The sequence below is a fragment of the Andrographis paniculata genome, unplaced genomic scaffold (assembly GCF_009805555.1).
Source record: "Andrographis paniculata isolate CXL003 unplaced genomic scaffold, ASM980555v1 Contig61END, whole genome shotgun sequence".
NCBI classification, from domain to species: Eukaryota; Viridiplantae; Streptophyta; class Magnoliopsida; order Lamiales; family Acanthaceae; genus Andrographis; species Andrographis paniculata.
In genome coordinates, this window is record NW_026137597.1 from 2745575 (window position 1) to 2769678 (window position 24104).

At 38.5% G+C, this 24104-nt stretch overlaps 1 protein-coding gene across 1 annotated transcript; it reads right to left on the minus strand.

Moving 5' to 3' along the window:
- Positions 1 to 2506: 2506 nt before the first annotated feature.
- Positions 2507 to 2920, minus strand: LOC127260326 (uncharacterized). Its single transcript, XM_051288041.1, has one exon. It carries the CDS (start codon positions 2918 to 2920, stop codon positions 2507 to 2509), a length of 414 nt encoding a protein of 137 aa, XP_051143998.1.
- Positions 2921 to 24104: the final 21184 nt, after the last annotated feature.

Consider the following 24104-nt stretch of genomic DNA (forward strand, 5'->3'; position numbering starts at 1 on the left):
TCTGCAACCTTTAGGAAACCTTTGAGGGAACCAACTTGGAGTGTGTTTGTTTTGTGTTTTGGTTTGAAAGAATATTTTTTATGTGAGATATAAAGAATTGTGTAGGTAATATAAAAATAATATGTGTGTGTAGTAAATTATTTTTTTTGGAAAAACTTGTTGGTAATTGTTGGTAAAAGTACAAAGTTCATCACTTACTGAGCCACCTAGTTCACTCACATACGCGTCATGCACATCTATTCTCCACCTTAATACTATTGCATGCATTTACCAATTAGATTTCATTTTATATTACTTTGTTATAATTATAGTTAAATTTTGCTAATTCAATTATGCTTTACTTCACACATTAAACAATATAGACTCATTGTAAGTATTACCTTGAATTATCTCACAACTTAAAATCCCGGAATCTACTTGAAGACTCACTTTTTAAAAAGAGTATAAAATCTATATTTGATGCAACCAGGGTAACTACGACTTTGACTTCATCTTATTTCATATTTTTCGCCAATTATAAGTTATAAACACAAGTTTCACTATTATATTTCCAATGCATCTGGCCCGTCATCACTCATTCAAAAGCTAATTACCCGAAATACCTCAATGACTTCTACATCTTTTCATATGTCGGAACCCTTATACCTCATAATATTTAGATCAATCATTTTTAAATAAAAATCCTTAAAAATATGAACAAATAAACTTGTTCAACAAAATGCCTTTTTCTAATTCAACAAGGATTGATGTGAAATTCTTATATACAACACAAGAGTTACGATAAGCACATTGGCTAAATAATCACGTCAATTATATAGCTAATAACTAAGGGTAAGTTATAAAATACCTCCTTATGTTTTAGTAAAAATATAAAAAATACATCATATTTTATTTACTGCGTGAAACTCTCTTATAATAAATTAAAGTATGCACGAATCATCATATTCATCCAAATTTGATTTTAATTGTAAAGGCAGATCTAATTCTGTAAGTTTTATACAAATAAAAATAATAATGTATATAAAATAGTATTTTTCGAATAAAATAAATAACTAAAAAAAATTAATTAAATTAATTATTATTATATTATTTATATATAAAATAATTAAATAAGAAGTCCATTACTTATTTTCTCTGTAGAACCATACACACTCAGTAACGGCCCTTGCCATACCTTTTCGTGTGGAACATAATGAACACTTTAGAATTACGGGGATATGATTGCCTCATATGTGGAGGAACCTCAATACAATAATCCGAAATCCAACTTTTTTCAAAAACCAATAATTAGGAACTATAAAGTTCTCAAAATTTTTTTATAAAATGAGCTTATCTATTCTCATTAATTTGTTACGTTCAAGTTGTTCAAGAATACTAATTTATTGTCCGCCACATATAGGCATAAAAGAACACAATGTTCTACAAAAGGGAAAATATGTTGTGACACATGCACCACACATTAAACAACAAAAATATATATTAATAAAGTCGTATACATTAAACAACAACAATATATATTAACAGAGATGGCTTTTGAAAGGAACAAGAGATCTTGCTCATGGCCTCCAGTTTAATAAATGGCTCATATTGTTGGGTTATTTTAGGAATTGGAAGCAGAAACAAAATTGAGAATTTGAATTTTGGTTTTCCTTTATTCAAGAGATTTTAAAAGAAAGCAATAAAAGCTAAATAACTAACATCATAGAAGTTAGAAACAACCCTAACTAAGTTATTATAGTAATCTACAATTTTAAAAACTGAAACATAAATAAATAAAGAAAATAAAGGTTGCAGCAGTAGACTAAACACGAACTCATCACTCCTCTTTGCTTTGAATTCTTAAAACTCCAAGTCTCTCTCTATGAACCTCAAACTTGCTTCTCGATAAAGGATTTGTTAGTATGTCAGCTAGCTGCCGATTAGTTTTGCAATACTTTAAGCCAACAATCCTTATCTTTAAACTTCTTCAATCCCATGCCGTGACCACACTACCTTCACCATCTTTATCTCACGGTTCCGCGTCGATCAAACTTTGAAGGGCACAATCTGAATAGGTTGCTCCGAGTACACCAATCATCCTGAAGATCCAAGACTTCCGGCTGAAGTATTTGAGATGGATCAGTTACGTATCTCCTCAATTGAGAGACATGAAAAACATCGTGAACCCTTTTCAATGTCTCCAGCGAAGCCAACCTGTAGGCCACTTCTCCAGTTTTTTAGATGATCTCGTACGGCCCTACATACCTCGGGCTCAACTTTCCCTTAATACCAAATCTCCTCACACCCTTCATCGGTGAGACCTTAAGTAATACCAAACCTTCTGGCGATCTTTGGTGGCTTTCATCTTAGCCTTGATATTACGAATCTGATTCATCATCTCTTCAATCATTTCGGGCCCCAATACAACTCTTTTGCTTAGGTCACTCCAACACAATGGTGTTCTACACTTCCTCCCATACAAAGCCTTAAAGGGTGCCATCCCAATGGTCGTTTGATGGATATTATTTTAGGAGAACTCCACCAGAGCCAACTGATCCTCCCACCAGCCTTGAGAATCGAATGCAAAAGCTTGCAACATATCTTCCAAAATCTGAATAGTGCGCTCAATCTGCCCATCGGTCATTAGATGAAAGGCCGTAGTCATCCTTAACCAAGTATTGAACTCTTTATGAAGCTTTTGCAAAAAATTTGACTCAAAATGGAGGTTGCGGTCCGAGACAATCACCTCCGGAACTCCATACCTCTTTACCACATGCTGGATATACAACCTTGCCAACTTCTGCATGCTCCAAGTCATGATTATCGGGATAAAAACTGCTGCCTCAGTCAATCGGTCAACAAGTACCCAATGGCATCCGCGCCTGACCTCGACTTTGGTAATCCGGTCACAAACTCCATAGCAATCAAGTCCCACTTCCATTCTGGAACTTCCAAAGGTCTCAACAAACCCATAGGTCTCTTATGCTCCGCCTTGACTGTTTGGCAATTAAAACACTTGGTGATATACTCCGCAATGTCTCTTTTCATACCGCGCCACCAAAAATGTCCTTTCAAATCTTTATACATGTTATCGCAATCAGAAATGCACTGAATATGGAGAACTATGAGCTTCTTTAAGTATCATTTCCTTAATATCCAACTGATCCTTTGGTACACACCATCTGTCTCGAAATCTTAGACTTGCAACCCAACCAATATGGAATTCGCTTATTTCACCTTGTTGCACACTTATCGCTAAGTTGAGTAAATCATCGTCATCAACCTGAGTTTCCCGAATCTCCCTCCGAATCTCGGGTTCAACCGACAAGGCACCCATATATTCTTCAATCACCTTAGGACCCACTACCTCAATTTGTAGATTCTCGAACTCATGACACAACTCTACGGGTAATGTCACCGAACATACATCATGACTTGACTTCCGACTCAAAGCATCAGCAACCACATTCGCCTTACCTTCCTGATATAAAATATCGAAGTCATAGTCCTTTACTAACTTCAACCACCTCTGTTTTCTCATATTCAAATCTCTTTGAGTGAATATGTATTTCAAACTTTTATGATCGGTGTCAATCTTGCAATGAACTCCGAAAAGGTAATGTCACCATATTTTGAGAGCAAACACGACAGCCGCCATTTCTAAGTCGTGAGTCGGATAGTTCTCTTCATGCGATATGAGCTGCCTCGAAGCATATGCTATCACCCTTCCATCTTGCGTCAACACACACCCCAATTGTCATCTTGACGCATCATAATACACATCGAACTCTCGTCCATCTATCGGCAATGCCAACACCGGTGCAACCATCAACCTTCGTTTCAACTCTTGAAAAGCTTGCTCACATAATTTTTTCCACACTAATTTGACATTTTTCTTCAACAACGATGTCAATGGTCTTGCCAATCGTGCAAAATCTTGCACAAACCTCCGATAATACCCGGCCAACCCCAAAAAGCTCCTAATCTCTGTCTGCGTCTTTGGTCGGGGCCAATTTTCAATAGAGCTCACTTTTGATAGGTCGACCAAAACACCATCCCTCGAAATAACATGCCCCAAAAATGTTACTTTGCTCAACCAAAATTCACACTTCGACAGTTTCGCATACAAGTGATGCTCCCTCAATACTTGTAGCACTATTCTGAGGTGATTCGCATGATCCTCCTCGCTTGAAGAATACACCAATATATCATCATCGAAGACCACAACGAACTTATCCAAATATGGTCTGAAGACTCTATTCATCAAGTCCATGAAGGTAGCCGGAGTGTTCGTCAACCCAAATGACATCACCGTAAACTCATAGTGCCCATAACGAGTTCGAAATGTTGTATTCAAAATATCGCCGTCTGAAATCCGAAGCTGATGATATCCCGACCTCAAATCTATCTTCAAAAATACGCTTGCTCCTTTTAGTTGATCAAAGAGGTCGTCAATCCTTGGGAGAGGATACTTATTCTTAACGGTAACTTGATTCAATCCTCGATAATCAATGCACAACCGAAGACTACCATCCTTCTTCTTAACAAACAGAATGGGCGCTCCCCAAGGAGAATTACTCGGCCGGATATACTCTTTATCGACCAGCTCTCGAAGCTGCTCATTGAATTGGGCAAACTCTTAGGTGCCATACGGTAGGGAGCCTTAGACACCGGTTCTGCACCAAGAATTATATCAATCGTGACATCTATCTCAAGCCGGAGCGTCAATGTCACGCCACACCGGAAGGCTCGTTCATCAACCAACGAGTCCTACGTTGTGGTGCTAAGGCTAAAATAATAAATACAAACAAGTAAATAGGGATTTATAATTAAATCGCACCGGCTTATCAATTAAATAAATAGAGTTCGACTCAAAAAACATATATTGGGAATAATTCAAAAGGCATTAGTCTTTAAACATAATTAATGAATTTCAAAAGCATTTTATAAGATAAAGTAGTTATAGTTTCCCCCCGGTGATCATATGACGTAGATGCATCATTTAGGTATAACAGAAGCATCATCACCTACATTGTAAGAAGAAGGTCAACACAACGGTTGAGTAAGCATAATTAATCGAAGATAAATTAATACGGTATAATGCCACAAAATCATTTGAAGAAGATAATTGAATAAGATGACACGTATCACATAAGGGTAACTCACACACACGAGTCTTTTAGCGCCTCCCTTATATCTCCTTTCTATTCTCAAATAATGGTGATGAGCACATCACGAAGTAAACTCCACTAGACCTTAATTAGGGCTTGTTCGACCCGGTTTTCCAACCTTATTACTTCGTATGACACGTCACATAGTTACACATAACACACATAGGGTCACAACCCTCAAGGAAAGCTCCACAATGTGTATCTAAGGGTTTGAAGCCCAAATTACACGTAAGTCAATTTATTTATTAGTTTGCGAGAGGCGCCAAACGGCCCACAACCCTCTAGTCTCCAATATAACATACCAAGAGGGGATTGTACGCAATCCAACCCTCCACCAAGGATGACGGTCAAAAGATGTTTTTCATTGTGAATGACGGGCACCTCGGAATCACCGAAAAGGAAACCTGCCATCTCGATCCCTCGACTAGCCCATTCGGGATCTAATACGAGGTTAGCTCGTTATCCTAAAATACCGGTATACCCTCACGTGTTTGCAAGGCACGGATGTGGACGGCTATGCCTTATCATCCAATCAATTGACGAGTAGATCGGACTCAACGGGTAGTTTTAATTACCAATTTGACCCAATACTCAACATGCTATTTGACAAATTTCAAAAATAGAGAGCTTTAAACACAAAATATTTCAATTGCCAACGTTTAACCAACCAAAAAGTGGAATATTAAAACCCAACAAGTTTGTTATAATCTCACTTTATTTTGCCAAATAAACATTCAAAAATTATGTCCATCCCAATAGGCATAATTCGTTTCCCAAAAAACCATGCCTAGGTTAGGGCAAAATTAGTGTTTCAAACTCATTCCAGAAATTCTACGATTTTCAATTTAAAATACTATAATAATCTTCACATAAGCCCTAGGAAGCATTACAACCAACTTTCTAGAAGAAATTGACAAAACCTAACACTTTTAGGGCAAATCCATTTGAAAATAATTTTGAAAAATGTCAATAGAAGGGGTCTAGGGATTAGAACATATCATCTATCTAAGATTAGTCCCACTTACCTTAAAAGAAGAGACTAAAAGGAAGAGTTTAGGAAAAAAATAACTCCAACGAATAAGAGGGGGCTGGCGGCATGTCAGGCTGCTTCCTTTTTTCTATATATATTTTTTATTTTATACTTAATTAAACATAAAAACTTGAGTCTTTATTATTTATTTTACCCTACTTGGGTCCAAACTCAATTGTTACTCCTAATTTAAAGCCAATTCCTTAATTTCTTATACCAAAAGCCCAAAATAAATTAGGCCCAAAATAATACTGTCGGACTCTGGCGTCGGACTCCGGCAGGTCCTGGCAAACTTCCGAAGATTATTTTTACGGGGTATTACAAGATCAATTTGACTCAAAATAATAAAAGTTACATGTCTCATACCTATATTAAGTGACATAAATTTTAATAATAATTATTTAAAGGTAATTATGAATAAGCTACGCCAAAATAATTTAGACCCATATCATTTATATAAAAACAAATTGCAGGTATTAGTATACACAAGTTAATAGAGCTATATATAAGTTTTGCCAACAAATGTCGATAAATTAACTTATTAAATCTCAAATAACTGAACTGAAAATTAAAGTTATTTCACTAACTAATTACACATACAGTTGATAATAACAGAGAGATGAATAACCAAACTATTCCACAAGATATTACAACAACTAATGATGCACAAATATATAACCAAACTAAACAACACGCCCTAATGCTTAAAGAGACTAACCTACAAGTTGCAACAGGAATCATACATGATTAGGACAAAACTAAGCTTTAAGAAATGAGATTAAGTTGCAGGGGATTAAATAGTCTATATTACAATAGTGTTTGATACTATTACTAATCTAAAAGTTTATCCTACTGGAGTCAAATTATGACTAAGCTATATGTTTAAAGAATCAAAGCTAATTTGATTTAAGGGGCCATTTGCTAACTAAACTAACAAGACTAATCTAGACCACACCAATTATTAACCTAACAGATTAATGCAAACAAAATATCTGCACTAAGCTAAGTATCTACTTATAGTAAGGGTATGCCAATCTAGTCAATTAGCAGAAAAAGATAGCAATGAATCTATACTACAACAATATATAAAATAGACCTACGTTGAACAACGTATACACGAAATCAATCTCAAAACCAGGCCAATATAATTGAACTACAAAACACCTTAATTTATCAATGATCTGCAGCACCTAATCTAGTTCTAAAATACCAATTATGGCTAAATGGACTAATCGAGACTTGAGTACAAATACAAACAACTAACTAGGCTAACTTAAGGAGGAGGCAAGTTATTCCAAACTAAATAATTATATAACAATTATATTAGACATCGACTAAATTTGAATCCAAGCTTAATTAACAAGTTCTACACCTAAACAACTAAATAAACACAAAATTAACTTAGATTAATTAATTATAGATTTACAACCATACCAATCTAAGTTAATTGAAGGTGCAGTCCATCTTAGCTAAGGAAATCCAAGAAACAGAACAACACAAACTATCCTACTGCAACAACCAAGGTTAAGGAACTAGGCAGAAATTAAACAGGCTAAACCAATATAATTCAACCTACAACAATCAAGACATATACAAACAAACAATCAACAAACAAGCTATATGTATATTATCAACATTCAAAGCAAAGAAAAACTTCCCTGATTGCAGAATTTTTGGTGGTGCAGAATTTTGGAGGGGGGCTAACGGGAGGGGCTGATCTACTAAATCCTCACACTTTCACATTTTTTTGCCCTCGAACAATTGCGGTTGACAAGGAGAAGAAGCTACAGTTATACCAAATAACAATTCATGGGTAGCTTTTAATTTTTTCCTAAGCGAAATGCAACAAAGGCTATTCAACCGAAAGAAAAAAAAATAAAAAAATCAGCACAGGGGTAGCGATAAAGCTAATTCCAACATCAACCGAAGTAAGGCATGTTCAATCGTTAGGCCTAGTACACTCTACTCTTAATCGCCAAAATATAGTTCAAGGCATATCACAAAAATGAATTTATCAAGCATCGCAAATTGTCAGCAGCTTTAACTCAGATGCAGCTCCTATCACATTAATGTCATCTAAGCCAAAATTTAGACAAGAGGATGACCATGTCAACCATGTAAAGAACCGAATTAATCATAAAATAGTTATAATCAGAATCCAACTATGAGCATCAGGCTAAATATATATATATATATAACTAGAGATCAAACAACCATATAAAAAAATTGAAGAATAGAAAGAAGACATGCAACACAAACACAAAAATATTACATTGATGTACCTTTGGAAATAACGTAAGGCATCTAGGGCAGTTTTATCAAGATTGTCTCTTTTTGTATTATCAAGGGCCAAGACTCTCTCTGGGGTGTAGTGGAATTTTGCTGGCATTAATAGTTTTAATGTCTTCAAGTGGCTATAAAAGATTCGTCTGCAGTAATCTAATCCTCCAGAGATTAATTAATATAAGATACATTATTTGAAAAAACTATGGTATCATATTATAATATTAGCTAGGATAAATACTTCCATCTAGAAGTAGTGAAGGCTTCAAGATGAGGCAGGGTGAGATCAACACAACTCCAACAACTCTTTTATTCCGTACATTTACATACACCGATTAATTGCAGGAATCATAATGCAAGTATATGTTAGTTACAGGACCAATACATTTCTTCAGTGTTTAATGTTATTCTCCTATAAGTTACTCAAATGTTAATGCTTAGATTGTCATACACAATCCTCATCTCTAAGTTTTCTCCACAAATATCCCACATTATGATTGGATCTTGGAATTCAGCTCAACTAACAGAATTTTTTCATATTTCCAATTCTAACCTATAACATATTTTTTGCACAAAATCAGAACGACCAAAGTAGCAACACAACATATTGATTTTCAAAACAAGAGATTTGTAACTAGATATCAAACAAGCATTTGTTGCTGCTCTAAGGAAGCAGAACACAAAAGAAAACAAAATCAAAGACATGGTAAGAACAACTTATCCTTTTTTCTTTCGCCGGAAAGCTCCAATCGATGATGATAGCGTCTTCTCCGGCATCTTCATCAATCAGCAACCACGAACGGAAGAGGTGGATAACGGTTGCTCTGGAGAAGAAGAAGTAAACGAAGAAGAAAGGAAATGAAGAAGAAGAGGCGAAGAAGAAAATAAAGGAAGAAGGGGAGGAAGAGGAGAAAAAAGAAAAAATGGAAACGAATAAGAAAAAGTAGGGCGAACAAGAAGGCGAGCAGGGGCATTAGGGTTTGGTGTTTATATCAGGTTTGATTTTATTTTATTTTTATTTTTAATATAAATTATTATATATTAATAGATAAATAATATTAGAAGAAATTTAAGATATTTTAATTATCTCTATCAATTAATTTATAATTAGCGATGAAATTATAAAACATAATAAATTAATTAATTTCAATTATAAAATTAAATTTTGTAGTTAAATGATAAATTTGAAATAATTGTATATAATTTTTTTTATAATTATAATATTAAAGTTTTTATTACCGATTGAATTTGCAAAACAAATATATATACTACAATATCTGACCTTATATGTAAATGCTACTGATAAATTATCGAAATAAATATATATATTTTTAATTTTTAAAATATTTTATATTGATTTTTTTATGTAAATAGAAAATTTTAATATTAACTTATTTCTTAGGGGCTTGAAATGCCTAACAAATATATATATGATAACATCTCGTCCAATCATTAATAGATTTTATCCATGAATTTTGATACTTTGTTCTTGTACCATTCTTCAGTTTTATGTCATCATTAAACGCAATCGATATATTAACAAAAAGTAGTTCAACAATTAGTCCAAAACTCATTCAGCACAGTATTGAATAAGCACTAACAATTGAATAAAGTAAGTTCATTAAATGGGATGGAATAAGATAATATAACCTATAAAATATGTAAAAACTAAGGGTATAAAATAAGTGATTCGGTATTTTGTTATACTATACTTCCATGAATGGGGGTGGACTCGTGATTTTATGTGGGACTTATAAGGTGTATATTTTTCTTCTTGGATTTGGGACCGAACGACCAACTCACCAATGCTAGGAGACTTTCGACGCAAGGCACCTCCGCATATCACGAGGGCTTCTCACAACTATAACCAATGTGTGATGCCATCCAGTACATGCTACCAACAAACCAGACTCTGATACTATTGTTAGGACTTGGCAAAGTCAACACTAGAATGATATTTTTTGTCCTCTTTGCGTTGAGCCCGCACGGATTTGTTTTTGGACTTCCTACAAAGACCTTATATTAGTGGAGTTTATGTGAGACTTATAAGGTATACATTTTTCTTTAAATCTTTCAACGTGGGACTTGGGTTGCACCCCAACAAGGTCATGGGTTTCAAACGCTCGACGCCTCCAGGTCTTGCCTATCACATGTTCGCCTAGTATGAGTTGCCTTGTCGGGCCTAATTTGCAAGCTACTAGGTTCGACCGGGGTTTATCCAGAGCCACCCGAAGAGTAGCGACTGACGTACTTGTTTAGTTTTTGGAGGGTTTTCTAATTAGCAAATTATTCATTCAATCGGCCTATGTTCTGCCCACGTTGACTGCAACAATTTCAGTTGCACACTTCTAGTTGTTACCAAGTCACGAATAAAGTGACATTTTATTTCAATATATTTTGTCTGGGCATGCATTATTGTATTTTAGCAATTGCCACAAAAGATGAACTATCACAATAAATCACAATTAGCCCTTCCTACGGTTGATTAAGAACTTCAAGGATTCTTCATAACCAAACATTTTGACATCCAGCCGTTGCATCAACTTTGTACTCAGCTTCCGTGGAAGATAAAACAACAATAGATTGTTTCTTTGAAAGCCATGACTGGACCGGCTTGAAAACTAAAACAATTTTCAGAGGTACTTATTTTGTCGCCCAGTCACTGTTGCTAAATCCTTCAAGAATAAACTTTTCAGTTTTTGTGTACAAAATTCCATAGTCTTGACTACGGGTAAGATAACAGAAGATTCGTTTCGCTGCTCTATAATATTGTTTTTTGTGGCAATTTGTAAATCTGGAAACTAATCCCACATGAAATGCAATGTCAGTCATGTCTGTCTTAAATATATATCAACCTGGCAAGAAAGCTCCTAAATTGTCTTGGATCTGCTAATCCAGTACCATCGCCAATGATCGCTTTTTCATTTGAATTAATTGAAGTAGCCGCTGTTTAATTGGTCCATATAAAGTAGTTTGAGCACATTTGATAAATATTTTTTGTGAGAAACAAGTGGGAACTTGCTTAACTTCCAGCCCAAGAAGAAAAAATGTAGCTTTCCCATATTAGTCATCTCAAACTAATTCTTCGTAATTTCTTATTTTTTATTTTTTTTCATTGATATATCGATGTTGCAAGTACATGTATACACGGCAATATAAACATAAATACTAATAATGACTATCTTCCAAAGGCTTCCTTTTTTATGTACATATCAGTTCACTCAAACTTCGTTCTAATCCACTCAATTTAGGGACTTAATCTATCTTTTTCGTACCAAGCTCTCCGAGGTTGCTTGAATCCATAAAGTGCCTTGTACAAGCAATACACTTTGTCTTTCTCTCCTGCACAATAAATCATTCCCGGTGTTGAACATAAATTGTTCTTTTAGATCACCATTGAAAAAGGTAGATTTTACATTAAACTGACAAATCACCCATCAATGATAAGCTGCCAAGGAAAGAAATGTTGGCAATCGAGAAAGCAAAAATTTCCCAATGCACAGGAACTCTCTGGTTATTTTCTCTGCATTTTCACAAATGAGTTGTTACAAGTATTTAAAGTGCTTACCTCTTGTCTCTTCAAATACCAGAAATAAATCTTAACATCAATTAAATGAGTTTGCCAACCAATTTACTACTAAAAAATTGGTTACTTGTAGTGGATATATGGTCCGTAACAATATGTTTGTAGCATAACGTAATTTTTGTTACGAAAATTGTCGTGACAAGAAAGAAATTTAATTGATCAACATTTGTTTTTATTTGTTTTGAAATTTTTTCGTAACAATTATAATTTTGACAAGATATCGTCGTAAATATATTTTTTACACGTGCAATACGGTTAAGAAAAAAATAAATATGAAAACTATGAAATGCAGACGATGCCCCTGTTATGCCCCCGGGTGGTGCTTGCTGAGCCACAACTCCCACAGCCGCTGCCACAATTGCATAACCTCTTTCCAGGCATAGGCCCTATGGGTAGTACTTTCGGAAATGGAAATCGTCAAGCTTATGGCAGTTGGATATAGTGGTAGCACCGGGGCTCATGAGGGCAGTGCCCTTGCTACCCCAGGAAATGATGAGTTAGATATTGATGACTCGGGACTAGATTTATCCCTTAAATTACAAATTGAGGAATTGAATAATTAGGTTTTCAAACATATTATAAAATAGATTTTATCGAATGGTATTTGCTTAATGACTTATATTCAATTATTTTATATTTATGAATTCTCTAATGTTGTTATTTCAATTTTTATTTAGAGAGGATTTACATAAATTGTTGGGTTATTATCTTCGTTCATTTTTGTAATATTCTCTAATGACTTAGATTCAATTATTATATGTATGAATTTTTCATTTTCCGAATTCATTATTTTCCCCGTGAACATCACCCTTCAACAACCATTTTCCATATAATTCAATTTAAAAATGACTCACATAAATTGTTGGATGTGCTCTATTTGATTATTTATTTATTTTACTTTTTAATCTCACAATTTATCTTTATAAATATCGCGTGTAGAAGAATATATTTTATGTTCAGAAAAAAGAAAAAACATTTCAATTCCTTATAATAATAAGATTGCTTTTCAATATCGGCAGAAAAATAAAACAATAATAATACTCCCTCCGTCCCGAAACTAAGTATCCATTTGCTTTTTGCATGTAGTTTTAGAAATATTAGTATTATATTGGGATATAGTAGGAATAAAGTAGAAATGACTAAAATAACCTTATTAGTATGTTTGATATAAAGGTAATGACATTTTTGTAATATATTGTAAGTTGTAAGGATATTTGTAATGTTGGGTAGAAAGTACAGTTACTAAAAAAGGAAATGGATATTTTGTTATGAGACGGATTTGTTACGTATGAAATTTAGAATTAGGTTAAAAAGCCCAAGGTAAAAGAAAAAATGGGCCTGGTAATAGAGTTGATCGAATTGGCTGAAGGGCACCGTGGGGAACTCAAGGAAAATAGGTTAATTTCTAAGGAGAATGCAGGACGGAAGGTCCTCAGGTAAGGAAGTCCTCAGGTCGGGAAGTCTTCAGGTCAGAAAGTCCTCAGGTCGGGAAGTCTTCAGGTCGGGAGGTCCTCAGGTCGGGAAGTCCGCAGGTCGAAAAGTCCTCAGGACGGAAAGTCTTCAAGTCGGAAAGTCCTCAGGTCGGGAAGTCTTCAGGTCGGGAGGTCCTCAGGTCGGGAGGTCAAGTCAGGAGGTCCTCAGGTCGGGAGGTCAGGTCGGAAGGTCCTCAGGTCGGGAAGTCCTCAGGATGGAAAGTCCGCAGGTCGGAAGGTCCTCAGGTCGGGAGGTCTGCGACTACACCAGTAAGTCGGATGGTCTTTAGGTGGGGAGGTCTGCAACTGGACCAGTAAATCGGATGGTCTTTAGGGCGGGAGGTCTGCCACTTGACCAGTAAGTCGGATGGTCTTTAGGTCGGGAGGTCTGCGATTGGATCAACAAGTTGGGTGGCCCGCAAGTCGGGAAGATTGGTAGTCGGGCCAATAAGGTGGAAGAGTAGTGTTCGGACCAAAAGGGCGGAAGGTCTGCGGTCGGTCCAAAGAGGCGGATGCTGTTAAGAGTGGAATAGAGTGACAATGGTGGTCTGCTGAGGACACGTGTCAGCAGGAGAAGGGTTGGCAGACGGTTGAAAAGGAGACGTTGTAACCGTTCAGGAAGTATTTAAGGATTTGGATTTTTCTTGAGAAGGCATCTTCAATCAACTTCAACAGAGCAAAGTCAGATTTGAGGATCACCACTTTAAATTTCCAGCATTTTATTTTGCCAGTTAATTTCTTTATGTACTATGCAGTGTTTAGAGATTCCTAATCTCAGGCACTAATTAATCAAGTTTAAAGATATTTTCCATATCTTTAAATTTTACTTTTTGTTTGTTGAAAAAATACATCAACAAATTGGCGACCACAGTGGGAGAAACGCAAGATTGCTGATCCTACATTACCAGAGAAATTCGTACAACTGAGGTCTGGCCGAATTATCAAAAAAATCAATATGGCAGGCTCACAACCTCAATCATCATCAGCACCAGTGGGAGAAAATGTTTCACCACCAGTTATGCGAAATCCAGGGGAGATTCCCCAACCACCTACCGATTGGTTGTCTTATGTTCAGCAAATGAACAATCGGCAGAATGTGTTTATGCAGAACATGTTGCGCGAGCAACAAAATCTTATGCAAAACATGTTAGATCAAGCTTTGTCAAGGGTTGCTCTTAAACCCACTCAGACGCCGCCAAGGGTGTCACCATCAAGAATGCAAGCGAATTTTGCAGGGCCATCATATGTGGAGAGCAGACTTCCAAGCACCACAAATTTCAACCGAATAGATAGGGGAAAGACTCCTCTGACTTTCCCATATTCCTTTGGGACCAAGGGTTGAAAATGTGCAACCGAACATTTCAAGAGAGGAAAGGCCAGGGGGACATGTGCAGGATCCCATTCATATTCCTGTGCAAAATCCCATTGATGTTCCTGATCATCAACAGTTTCATTTGGGTGATGAAATTGTTCACGTATTGAGGGTTCAGTTTGATCTAAATCCTCAGATGGCCAACCGACCTGCTTATCAGAGACCATTTCCCGAAAGGATTATTAATGAATATCCTCTCCCAAGGAATTACAGGCCACCAGATTTTCATGCTTTTTCTGGAGAGGATGGGTCCTCCACTATAGAGCACGTGGGGCGTTTTACAGCGCAATTAGGGGAAATTGGTAACAATCATTTTTACAAGTTACAAGTGTTTGGATTGTCTCTTACAAGGACAGCTTTTTCATGGTTTGTAAGTCTGCCACCTGGGCAAATACAAACTTGGGAAGGTTTAGAAATGGCGTTTCATGCCAGATTTTTCAACCCCCTGCCAACGGTTTCTTTGACTGATTTATTGGAGATGTAACAATATCAAGAGGAATCAGCTTCACAATTTATTGAGAGGGTGCGATTAATGAAGGGACGATGTCCTACTATAATCAATGAGAAGGAGATGACCAACTTAGTGGTCCGAAATATGCATGGTCGCCTAAGAGATGCGCTCACTGCACATGATGTCGAAGATTTGGCAAGCCTCGCATCCAAGGCTGGACGTTTAGAATCTCTTTTCAGAGAAAGGGATTAGAATTTCAGGCGTAATAAAGGCCAACATATGGCTAGTATGGAATTAGGGGGATACGATTTTGATTATCATCAAACAGAACATATGGTGGCCGAAATAATTTCAGGGAAACCTTATGTTTGCTCTAAGTTAAAACCAGTACCAGGAGCAGAAACTAAAGGGCAACAAACCTTTGATAGTTCAAAGGCCGACGAGATATTTGACATTCTGTTAACCGATGGTCAAATTCGAATTCCTATAGGGCAGAGGTTGGCTACTAAGGAAGAGATTAAAGGGAGGCCATACTGTAAGTGGCATAACTCTTTCACACATAATACAAGTCAATGCACTCACTTTTGAAATGAGATGCAAAAGGCCATTAAGGCAGGTCGGCTCAAGTATATTACTTTGGGAGTGGAGCAGCAACCATTTCCAAAAGTAACCACAGCATTGGTTAATATACAAACAACTTCCAGAAAAGAAAAAGGGAGTTCCTCAAACAGTAGCCGACCGGAGGAGAAAGTCAAGGTCTGTGAAAAAACAGTGGCTGAAAAATGGGACAACCAAGATGGTTCCTTTATTGTGGAATTAAAGGACCAGGCTATAGTTCGGGACCACCCGATCAGGAAGACGGGTGTGGTCGGAAGCAAGTGGACTCGAAATAAGAAACCTTTACCAATTGATGTGGATCCTCGCTTCCCAGGCATGAGGAAGGTCGGTTCATTGGGGGAGGCCCTTCAGAGCAGCCGACCAGCGTTCGGTACAATGAGGGAGGTCGGTCCATGCCGAAAATAAGTAAAGGCTTGTCAGATGAAAGAGTTAAGGGTTTCAGATGTCAACATTGTGAGAAGGTTAATTTTAATCCATTAATAAAGGAGTTTTGTTTGGAGTCTTTGACTATTCAGCCTGAATTGGAAGTTGGTAAGGAAGTTCCAGAGAAGGATTCAAGGTCTGTCAAATCTCGACTAGGGCCACGTATCCCCTGCCGAATACAGAAATTAATTGGGTTGAGGAAGAACTTTTGTGGGCAAGTCTGGTGGAAGAGTCTATAGAAGAGCCAGAATGGGCAAAGATTGCAGACCCTGACTCTCAATCAGAGGTCCCTCCAATTTTCTTCCCTCCTATTACAGAAGGCATGGCGTCTCATCTGAAGCCTCTGTACGTAATGCTCATGTTTGTGGGAAACCAATTACAAAAGTTTTCATTGATAATGGGGCCGTTTTCAATGTAATGCCATTAAAGACTCTCAAAAAATTGGGGAAGGGGATTCATGATCTATCTCCTGTGGATTTTGAGATGACTAGCTTTACAGGGCAGCCGATCAGACCAGAAGGCATGTTTGTCGCTTCCATTAAAGTCGGTTCAAAGAAGATTTCTTCTGTCTTCTTCGTGGTGGATGCAGACACCACATATTCAATCCTACTTGGACGAGATTAGATTCATGCATCTAAATGTGTGCCATCAACACTGCATCAGCAATTGATGTTCTGGGTGGGCAATCAGGTTTTCAAAATGGAGGCAAATGACAATCCTTTTGGAGTACTAGAACAAATAGAAGAATCAGTTTTCTATTCTGGTTATGTACCTCCAATGTATCAGTTTTTTATGGCTAATGATTACCCAAAGAAGGGTTTTAAGTTCATTGGCCAGAATTCAATGTTCTTTTAAAGAACAGTTGTACTATATGGCTCTTTAGTAAGCCAGACCTACTTTATATAATACTTTTCTTATGGAAGAAGTAGAATTGCAAGGTTGTAGTTTGCTTATTAATAAGTATTATTTAGATTAGCTTTTGAAAAAAGTAGAAAAAATAGAAAAATGTGATGTTCATTTCCAAGAAGATGAACAATTTCGTTGGCCCGATTTGTTAGAAAAAAATAGAGCCAACTTTCTCAGCGCAAGATCCTTTGCTGGAGTTTAATTTAGGAAGCGATCTGGTTCCAAAAATAATCAGAATGAGTGGTTATCTGTCTAAAGAGCAACAAATATTGATGCTCGAAGTTATAAGAAACAATATTGAATGTTTAGCTTGGGACTATTCAGAAATGTCTGGTCTAGAGCGAAGTTTGATAGAACATCGATTGCCCATTAAGAAGGATTTCAAGCCCTGTAAGCAATTTCCAAGATGTATGAGTTCTGACTTGATGCCTAAGATTAAAGAAGAGATTCAGAAGCTTCTTAACGTAGGTTTCATCCGACCTTGCTGTTATGCAGACTGGTTGGCCAATATTGTACCAGTGGTTAAGAATAATGGTAAGATTAGGATATGCATTAATATCAGAGATCTTAACATGGCCACCCCTAAAGACGAGAATGTGATGCCTATGGCCAACATGCTAATTGACTCAGCAGCAGGGCACAGAATTCTTAGTTTGATGGATGGTTATGCAGGATATAACCAAATCTTTCTGGCAGAGGAAAATATTCATAAGACAGCATTTAGGTGTCCAGGAGCATTAGGCATTTACGAGTGGACGGTTATGCCTTTTGGTTTGAAGAATGCTGTGGCGACTTATCAGAGGGCAATGAATGCAATTTTTCATGACCTCATTGGTAAGTCCATGGAAGTCTACATTGATGATGTTATTGTCAAGTCTTTCAGTTTTGAGGAACATTTGAGGGACCTCAAGGATGCTTTCAGTCGGATGAAGAAATACAAATTGAAGATGAACCCGACTAAGTGTGCTTTCGGCATATCAGCTGGGAGTTTCTTGGGGTTCTTGGTTCATGAAAGGGGCATTGAAATTGATGCAAACAAGGCTAAGGCAATCCTTACTAGCCGACCGCCTTAGACGGTTAAAGAAATTCAAAGTCTGTTGGGAAAAGTAAATTATCTCAGGCGGTTCATTTCCAATGCAGCTGGCAAGGTCAGGCCCACTAAATTATTGAAAGCAGGAGGAAGCCCCTTTGAGTGGGGACCAGACCAACAGATGGCGCTGGAAGCTATAAAGCCAGCATTAACTCAACCACCTGTGTTGATGCCTCCCAAGGAAGGTCGGCCCCTCAAACTTTATTTGGCCAATACTCATGAAGTGGTCAGTTGTTTATTGGCTTAAGATGGAGATGATGGAAAGGAAAGGGCAATTTATTATTTGAGCAAGACTCTCACAAGACCAGAATTGAATTATACAATGCCAGAGAAGATGTGTTATTCATTGGTGTTTGCATGCGCCAAGCTTGAACATTACATGCTGCCTAGAAGAGTTGAGGTTATTTCAAAGATTGATCTCATCAAGTTGATTTTGCAAAGGCCTACGATGCAAGGCAGACTCATGAAGTGGGCCATTAAATTAGCTCCTTTCGATTTGTATCATTCTCCCTTAAGGGCGGTCAAAGGCCAAGCAGTGGCAGATTTCTTGGCAGATTTCACAGGTTGTGAAGAGCAACCGACCGGGTGTATATCTTATATAAGCACCCGAAATTGGTTAATGTTTTTTGATGGTTCTACCTCAGGAAACAGATCTGGTGCAGACGACCTGTTGGAAGGACCAGACGGCCAAAGGGTCAATTTGCAGCTTCAATTGGAAGATATGACCCATAATTCAGCAGAATATGAAGCTTTGATTTTGGGATTGGAAGCATTGATAGCCATAAAAGTTCAGTCGGTTATTATAAAAGGGGACTCTCAATTGGTGATTAACCAGGTAAACAAAAAGTATGTTTGCAATTATCCTCACCTTCGGAGGTACAGAGATTTGGTAGGTCGGTTGCTATCAAAGATCTCCGAAGTGATAATCGAGTTCGTTCCTAGAGAGGAGAATCAGTCTGCAGATGAATTAGCTCAAAAAGCTTGCAAGAGAATTCTAAAACACATATGTGCAGAGGTCGGCCCTGAGGCAGAAACAGGAACCGACTGGAAGACAAAAACATGAACCGACTGGAGAGAAGAATTTATCATGTACCAATTGGAATTCGAATGAAAGCTTTGCGATTCCAACTGGTAGGAGGAGTGTTATATAAAAGGACATTCGAAGGATTGCTTTTGAAATGTTTTGGTCCCGAGCAGGCTTTGGAGGTAATGACAGAAGTGCACAGTGGAATGTGTGGGGCTCATCGAGCAGGTCTGAACATGAGATGGGCCATACATAGGCTAAGTTTCTTTTGGCCAAAAATTTTTGAAGATTGCATACAGTTTGCCAAGGGTTGTCAAGAATGTCAGAGGCATGGACAATTAATTCACTCGCCAGTCACTGAGTTGCAAGCTATGGTAAAGCCATGGCTCTTTAAATCTTGGGCTATGGATATCATTGGAAAAATCCATACTCCCTCATCCAAGAATCATTGTTTTATCTTGGTTGCAACAGATTATTTTACCAAATGGGTGGAGGCGGTTGCTTTGAAAAATGTGGATCAGAAGGAGGTTATTGATTTTGTGTTGAATCAGATCATCTATAGATACGGTATACCCTATTCAGTAACAACCGACCAAGGTCTGGTCTTTACTAGGGAGAAGTTTTTAAGTTTCTTAGCAAAATTTGGCATTCGGTTGAATCATTCCTCGCCTTATTATCCTTAAGCTAATGGACAGGCGGAAACAGCTAACAAGATTATTATTGGGATCATCAAGAAAACAATTGAAGGGAACCCAAGGAAATGACATTTGTTGTTACCTCGAGCCCTATGGGCACATAGGAATAACAAAAGTTCTGCCACAGGGTTTTCACCATATCAACTCACTTTTTGACAAGATGCTGTGTTACCAGCCTAAGTGCAGGTTTCATCTGGATGCACAAATTTTACTGAGGATGAATTTACTGAAGAGTATCAAAAATTGATGTTGCAGCAGTTGGAAAGTCTGGATGTCAACCGACTTCATGCAATTGATCAGATTGTGAAGCAAAATGAGATCAGAGCCAAGACTTATGGAAAAAAGATCTTTTACAGAACATTCAAAGAAGGAGAATTGGTCTGGAAGACTATTCTGCCAACTTACAAGAAGGTTGATCAATTAGGAAAGTGGTTCCCAAATTGGGAGGCGCCATTCATAATTCAAAAGGAAATTGGAAATGGTCCCTATATTATTATAAATCAAGAAGGTAAAAGGGTACACGACTGTATTAATGCTAAATATCTGAAGAGGTATTTTCCTGTCTTTTCAGATTACAAGAAAGCGTGAAACAGTAAGTTTTCAGAACCCATTTGCCAAGGGTTCGAACCTAACAAGGGTTCATTCATTGTCAGATGTTGATTCGTTCAGAGGATTATCTTCTTCTGAGTTAGAGGCTTCATTCCAACGGTTAGGGATTAGTTCTGGCTCTTCATCAATAAGGTCTTCCAGGCTGGGTCGGTACTTTTCCCACTGATCTTGCATCTTCTCAAGATCATAGTCAGTTCGGGCTTTCATATCTGTCAACACTTGGCGTTCACGATCAACAAGAGTGCGTAATCTTGAAAGGACTACACGTTGGTTAGAGAAGGTGTGACCCCAGCCAAGGTCTGGAAGTATAGCTGTCACATGGTGTTCAATTAAATCCATGTGTTGATCAATGTCAGAAAGGCGACTTTGAATATCTCGAAGGGTCTCATATCCTTCTAGCACGTTTTCCATCAGGCGAATGACATGGTGGATGGTCTTTCGGCCTTGTTGGGAAAACGTGAATTTGTAATCCAATTGTTGGAGGATGTATAGTAGGTCTTCGGCGTGACCTCCAACTGGATGATTACCCACGAAGAAGGGTTGAATGACGCCTTGCCAATTGTTTGCAGGAACATGGGGATAATGAGATGGAATTTTAATGCTTGTGAACAGGCGTGTTCAAAGTTGAGTAAATGGTTATCTGATGATTTACAAGAGCTGCTAGTATTTATAGCATGATGAATTGGTCGGTTCCTGATGAGTGGGAAATTTGGAAGGCGATCCTCAATAAAAGGAGAAAAATTTTGTTTGCCAAGTCAAAGAATTAGAAAATGGATCTTAATACAAGTTTTATTTGAGACCATTTGTCGTCTGTTCTGGAGCGCTATCTATTATTAGCAGCCGACTGGTACTGCTTAATGAATTGGGATCGGGTGTGAATCTTTAGCTCCTGGTTCAGGTCGGCTGCATTACTTTGGTACCGATAAATCAGATATTGCTCATCGTTGATATGTCCTTCCAGGACAGACCTTTCTTGATGGAGAGTCTTCAGCTCTGCTTCTTTTTGCTGGATTGACCCCTCGATTTGTACCTTGGCATTATTCAGGCTTTCTAGTCGGCCAACTGTTTGTTGAATGGATTCCTTGGTTTTAATCAAGGAGGCCTCCAGACTTATTTGTTCCAGGTCGGGCAAAGGGGTCTCAGCCGTCAAAAGTTGGGCGAACAGAACTTCGTTTCTGAGTTCGGACAGTCGCTCCATTAATTGGTGAAGAATGGGGGCAACAACCGACTTTGAAGACATTTGGAACAAGAGACCACCAACAACTTGAAGAAGGCTGTCAAGCAAGTCTGACCCCAGGTCGGGGAAAGATTGGTCAACAGCCTGTGCAATTACAGTTCGGACGTCCGTCGGAATGGGGACCGCTGACAAGAGGCCTAGGTCAGAACATCCCTGAAATAAAAGATGTTTATCTCAGACTGAATGAAAAGTGAGTATTGAAAATTGATTGTGAGAGGTTGCATATACCTCTGGACGGATGGTAGTTGTTGAAGGTGCCAGAATAACCCTAAGTCTGGAGGGTCGAACGGCTGGTATTTTGATAGCTGATTCGTCGGCTGTTTCGAGTGGATGCTGTGGTACCGATCTAGGTCGCTAAATGGTGGAAATATAGTGTGTCAAAGGTCATGTTAGCTTGTATTTTGGTACATTGGAGGAAGAAATTTCAAGTGTTTACCAGGTTGATAGAGGTCTCTGAGTCAGATGAGGGAATTTCTGGTAATTCCTGTAAGAGACCTCTTGGTGGTATTGGTGCAGGTTCATTTTCTCGCCTATCTGCTTCTGGAAGAGGGTTTGCTCCCCTTGGGTTGGCAACCTCCAAGTCGGCCGCTGCTGGGTCGGCAACCTCCAAGTCGGCCACTATTGGGTCGGCAACCTCCAGGTCTGCTACCCCTGGGTCGGCAACCTCCAAGTCGGCCGCTGCTGGGTCGGCAACTTCCAGGTCTGCTACCCCTAGGTCGGCAACCTCCAAGTCGGCCGCTGCTGGGTCGGCAACCTCCAAGTCGGCCACTATTGGGTCGGCAACCTCCAGGTCTGCTACCCCTGGGTCGGCAACCTCCAAGTCGGCCGTTGCTGGGTCGGCAACCTCCAAGTTGGCCGTTGCTGGGTCAGCAGCCTCCAAGTCGGTCGCTCGTTAGTTTAATGTATATGGGGGACGGTTGCATCAGAGGCAGCAGAAGCAACATGAGGTAACCTGTCCATATCTGAAGCAGTTGTCTCACTGGGAGATAAAATCCCTGTTGTTACATGTTCGGTGGATGGAGGTATTTTATTCGAAGCCCGGCGCTTGGTCGGGGGTTTTGGTTATGGTAGTGGGCCGGTCAGTAGCTTTTTTGTTTTAGTAGGTCTGGAAGTAGGTTGGGCGGTTGCTCAAGCCGAAGCCACACCTGAGTATGAATTAAGGATTAATATTCTATTAAAGGAAGAATCAAATTACATTGAGAGTATACCTGAACGGGGTCGGGTCCTTATAAGGAGCCGACCTGATGGACGTTTTGTTGGGGACGGTTGACTATTCCCAGAAGGGGGAATAGATTGAGTCTGAGGGGCTTTTCTCTTCCTTTGTGGAGTACCTGACTCATCGCCCTTAGTAATCAGGTTCCTTCGGGTGCTAGTCAGAGGGGTTGTCCCAAACGTAATTGCAGGTGGGGGAAGAAGTATGCCCAGTAAACGATCCTTGTCAGGGGCAATCAAGGCCCAAGTAACCGACCACCACTCCCGAAAAGACTCAACAGAAGTTGGAGAAGATTTGTAAGGGATGTAAGAATTAGAGGTGATGTAATTTATAAGTTTTGATATGTATGGGGCAATTGCATCAAGAATAGCTCTCCCATCCGGACTTTGAATTATTAGATGGGGATGAGCAATGGGACCAGGCAGGCCTTGTTGGCATCCGAATTGGCATGCCACAAATTGAGGTTGATAATTGAAGGTATAAAATATTTTGGGACCCTTTTTGTCGATTTTCTTGCTGGTAAATAAAGACCAGGGTTTAAGGGCAACATCCCAGGAGAAAGGGTAATTTGGATGTGGAAGTGGATTTGGTTTAGACAAAGGTTATGGAATAGGGAATGGCCAAAACAAGCTGGATGCATAACCGATATACCTTTTGTGTGGATAAAAATGGTTATCATTTCGATTATCAGTAAGGATAGCTGTTATGATTGGGTCAGAGGCTTGGAGATTATTACGGCCTAAACAAAGTCGGTTAAGGGCTACTCCTAGGGATTTCTCAAGTGTGGGGGCAACAGGAGGATGACCAAGTTGGAAGGCGTCGGGAAAATAGAGACGGAACCATAGTTCCAGGAACCAAAAAGGACCCGACGCAGCAGTGTCTAACTTCTCACCATCTTTATCAGTAAGACGGACACTGACCCTGGATAACCCTTCAAAGAGATTG

What these genes read in the sequence shown, in the direction of transcription:
- LOC127260326 (XM_051288041.1), bottom strand. Translation starts at nt 2,920, where the DNA reads ATGGAAGTGGGACTTGATTGCTATGGAGTTTGTGACCGGATTACCAAA.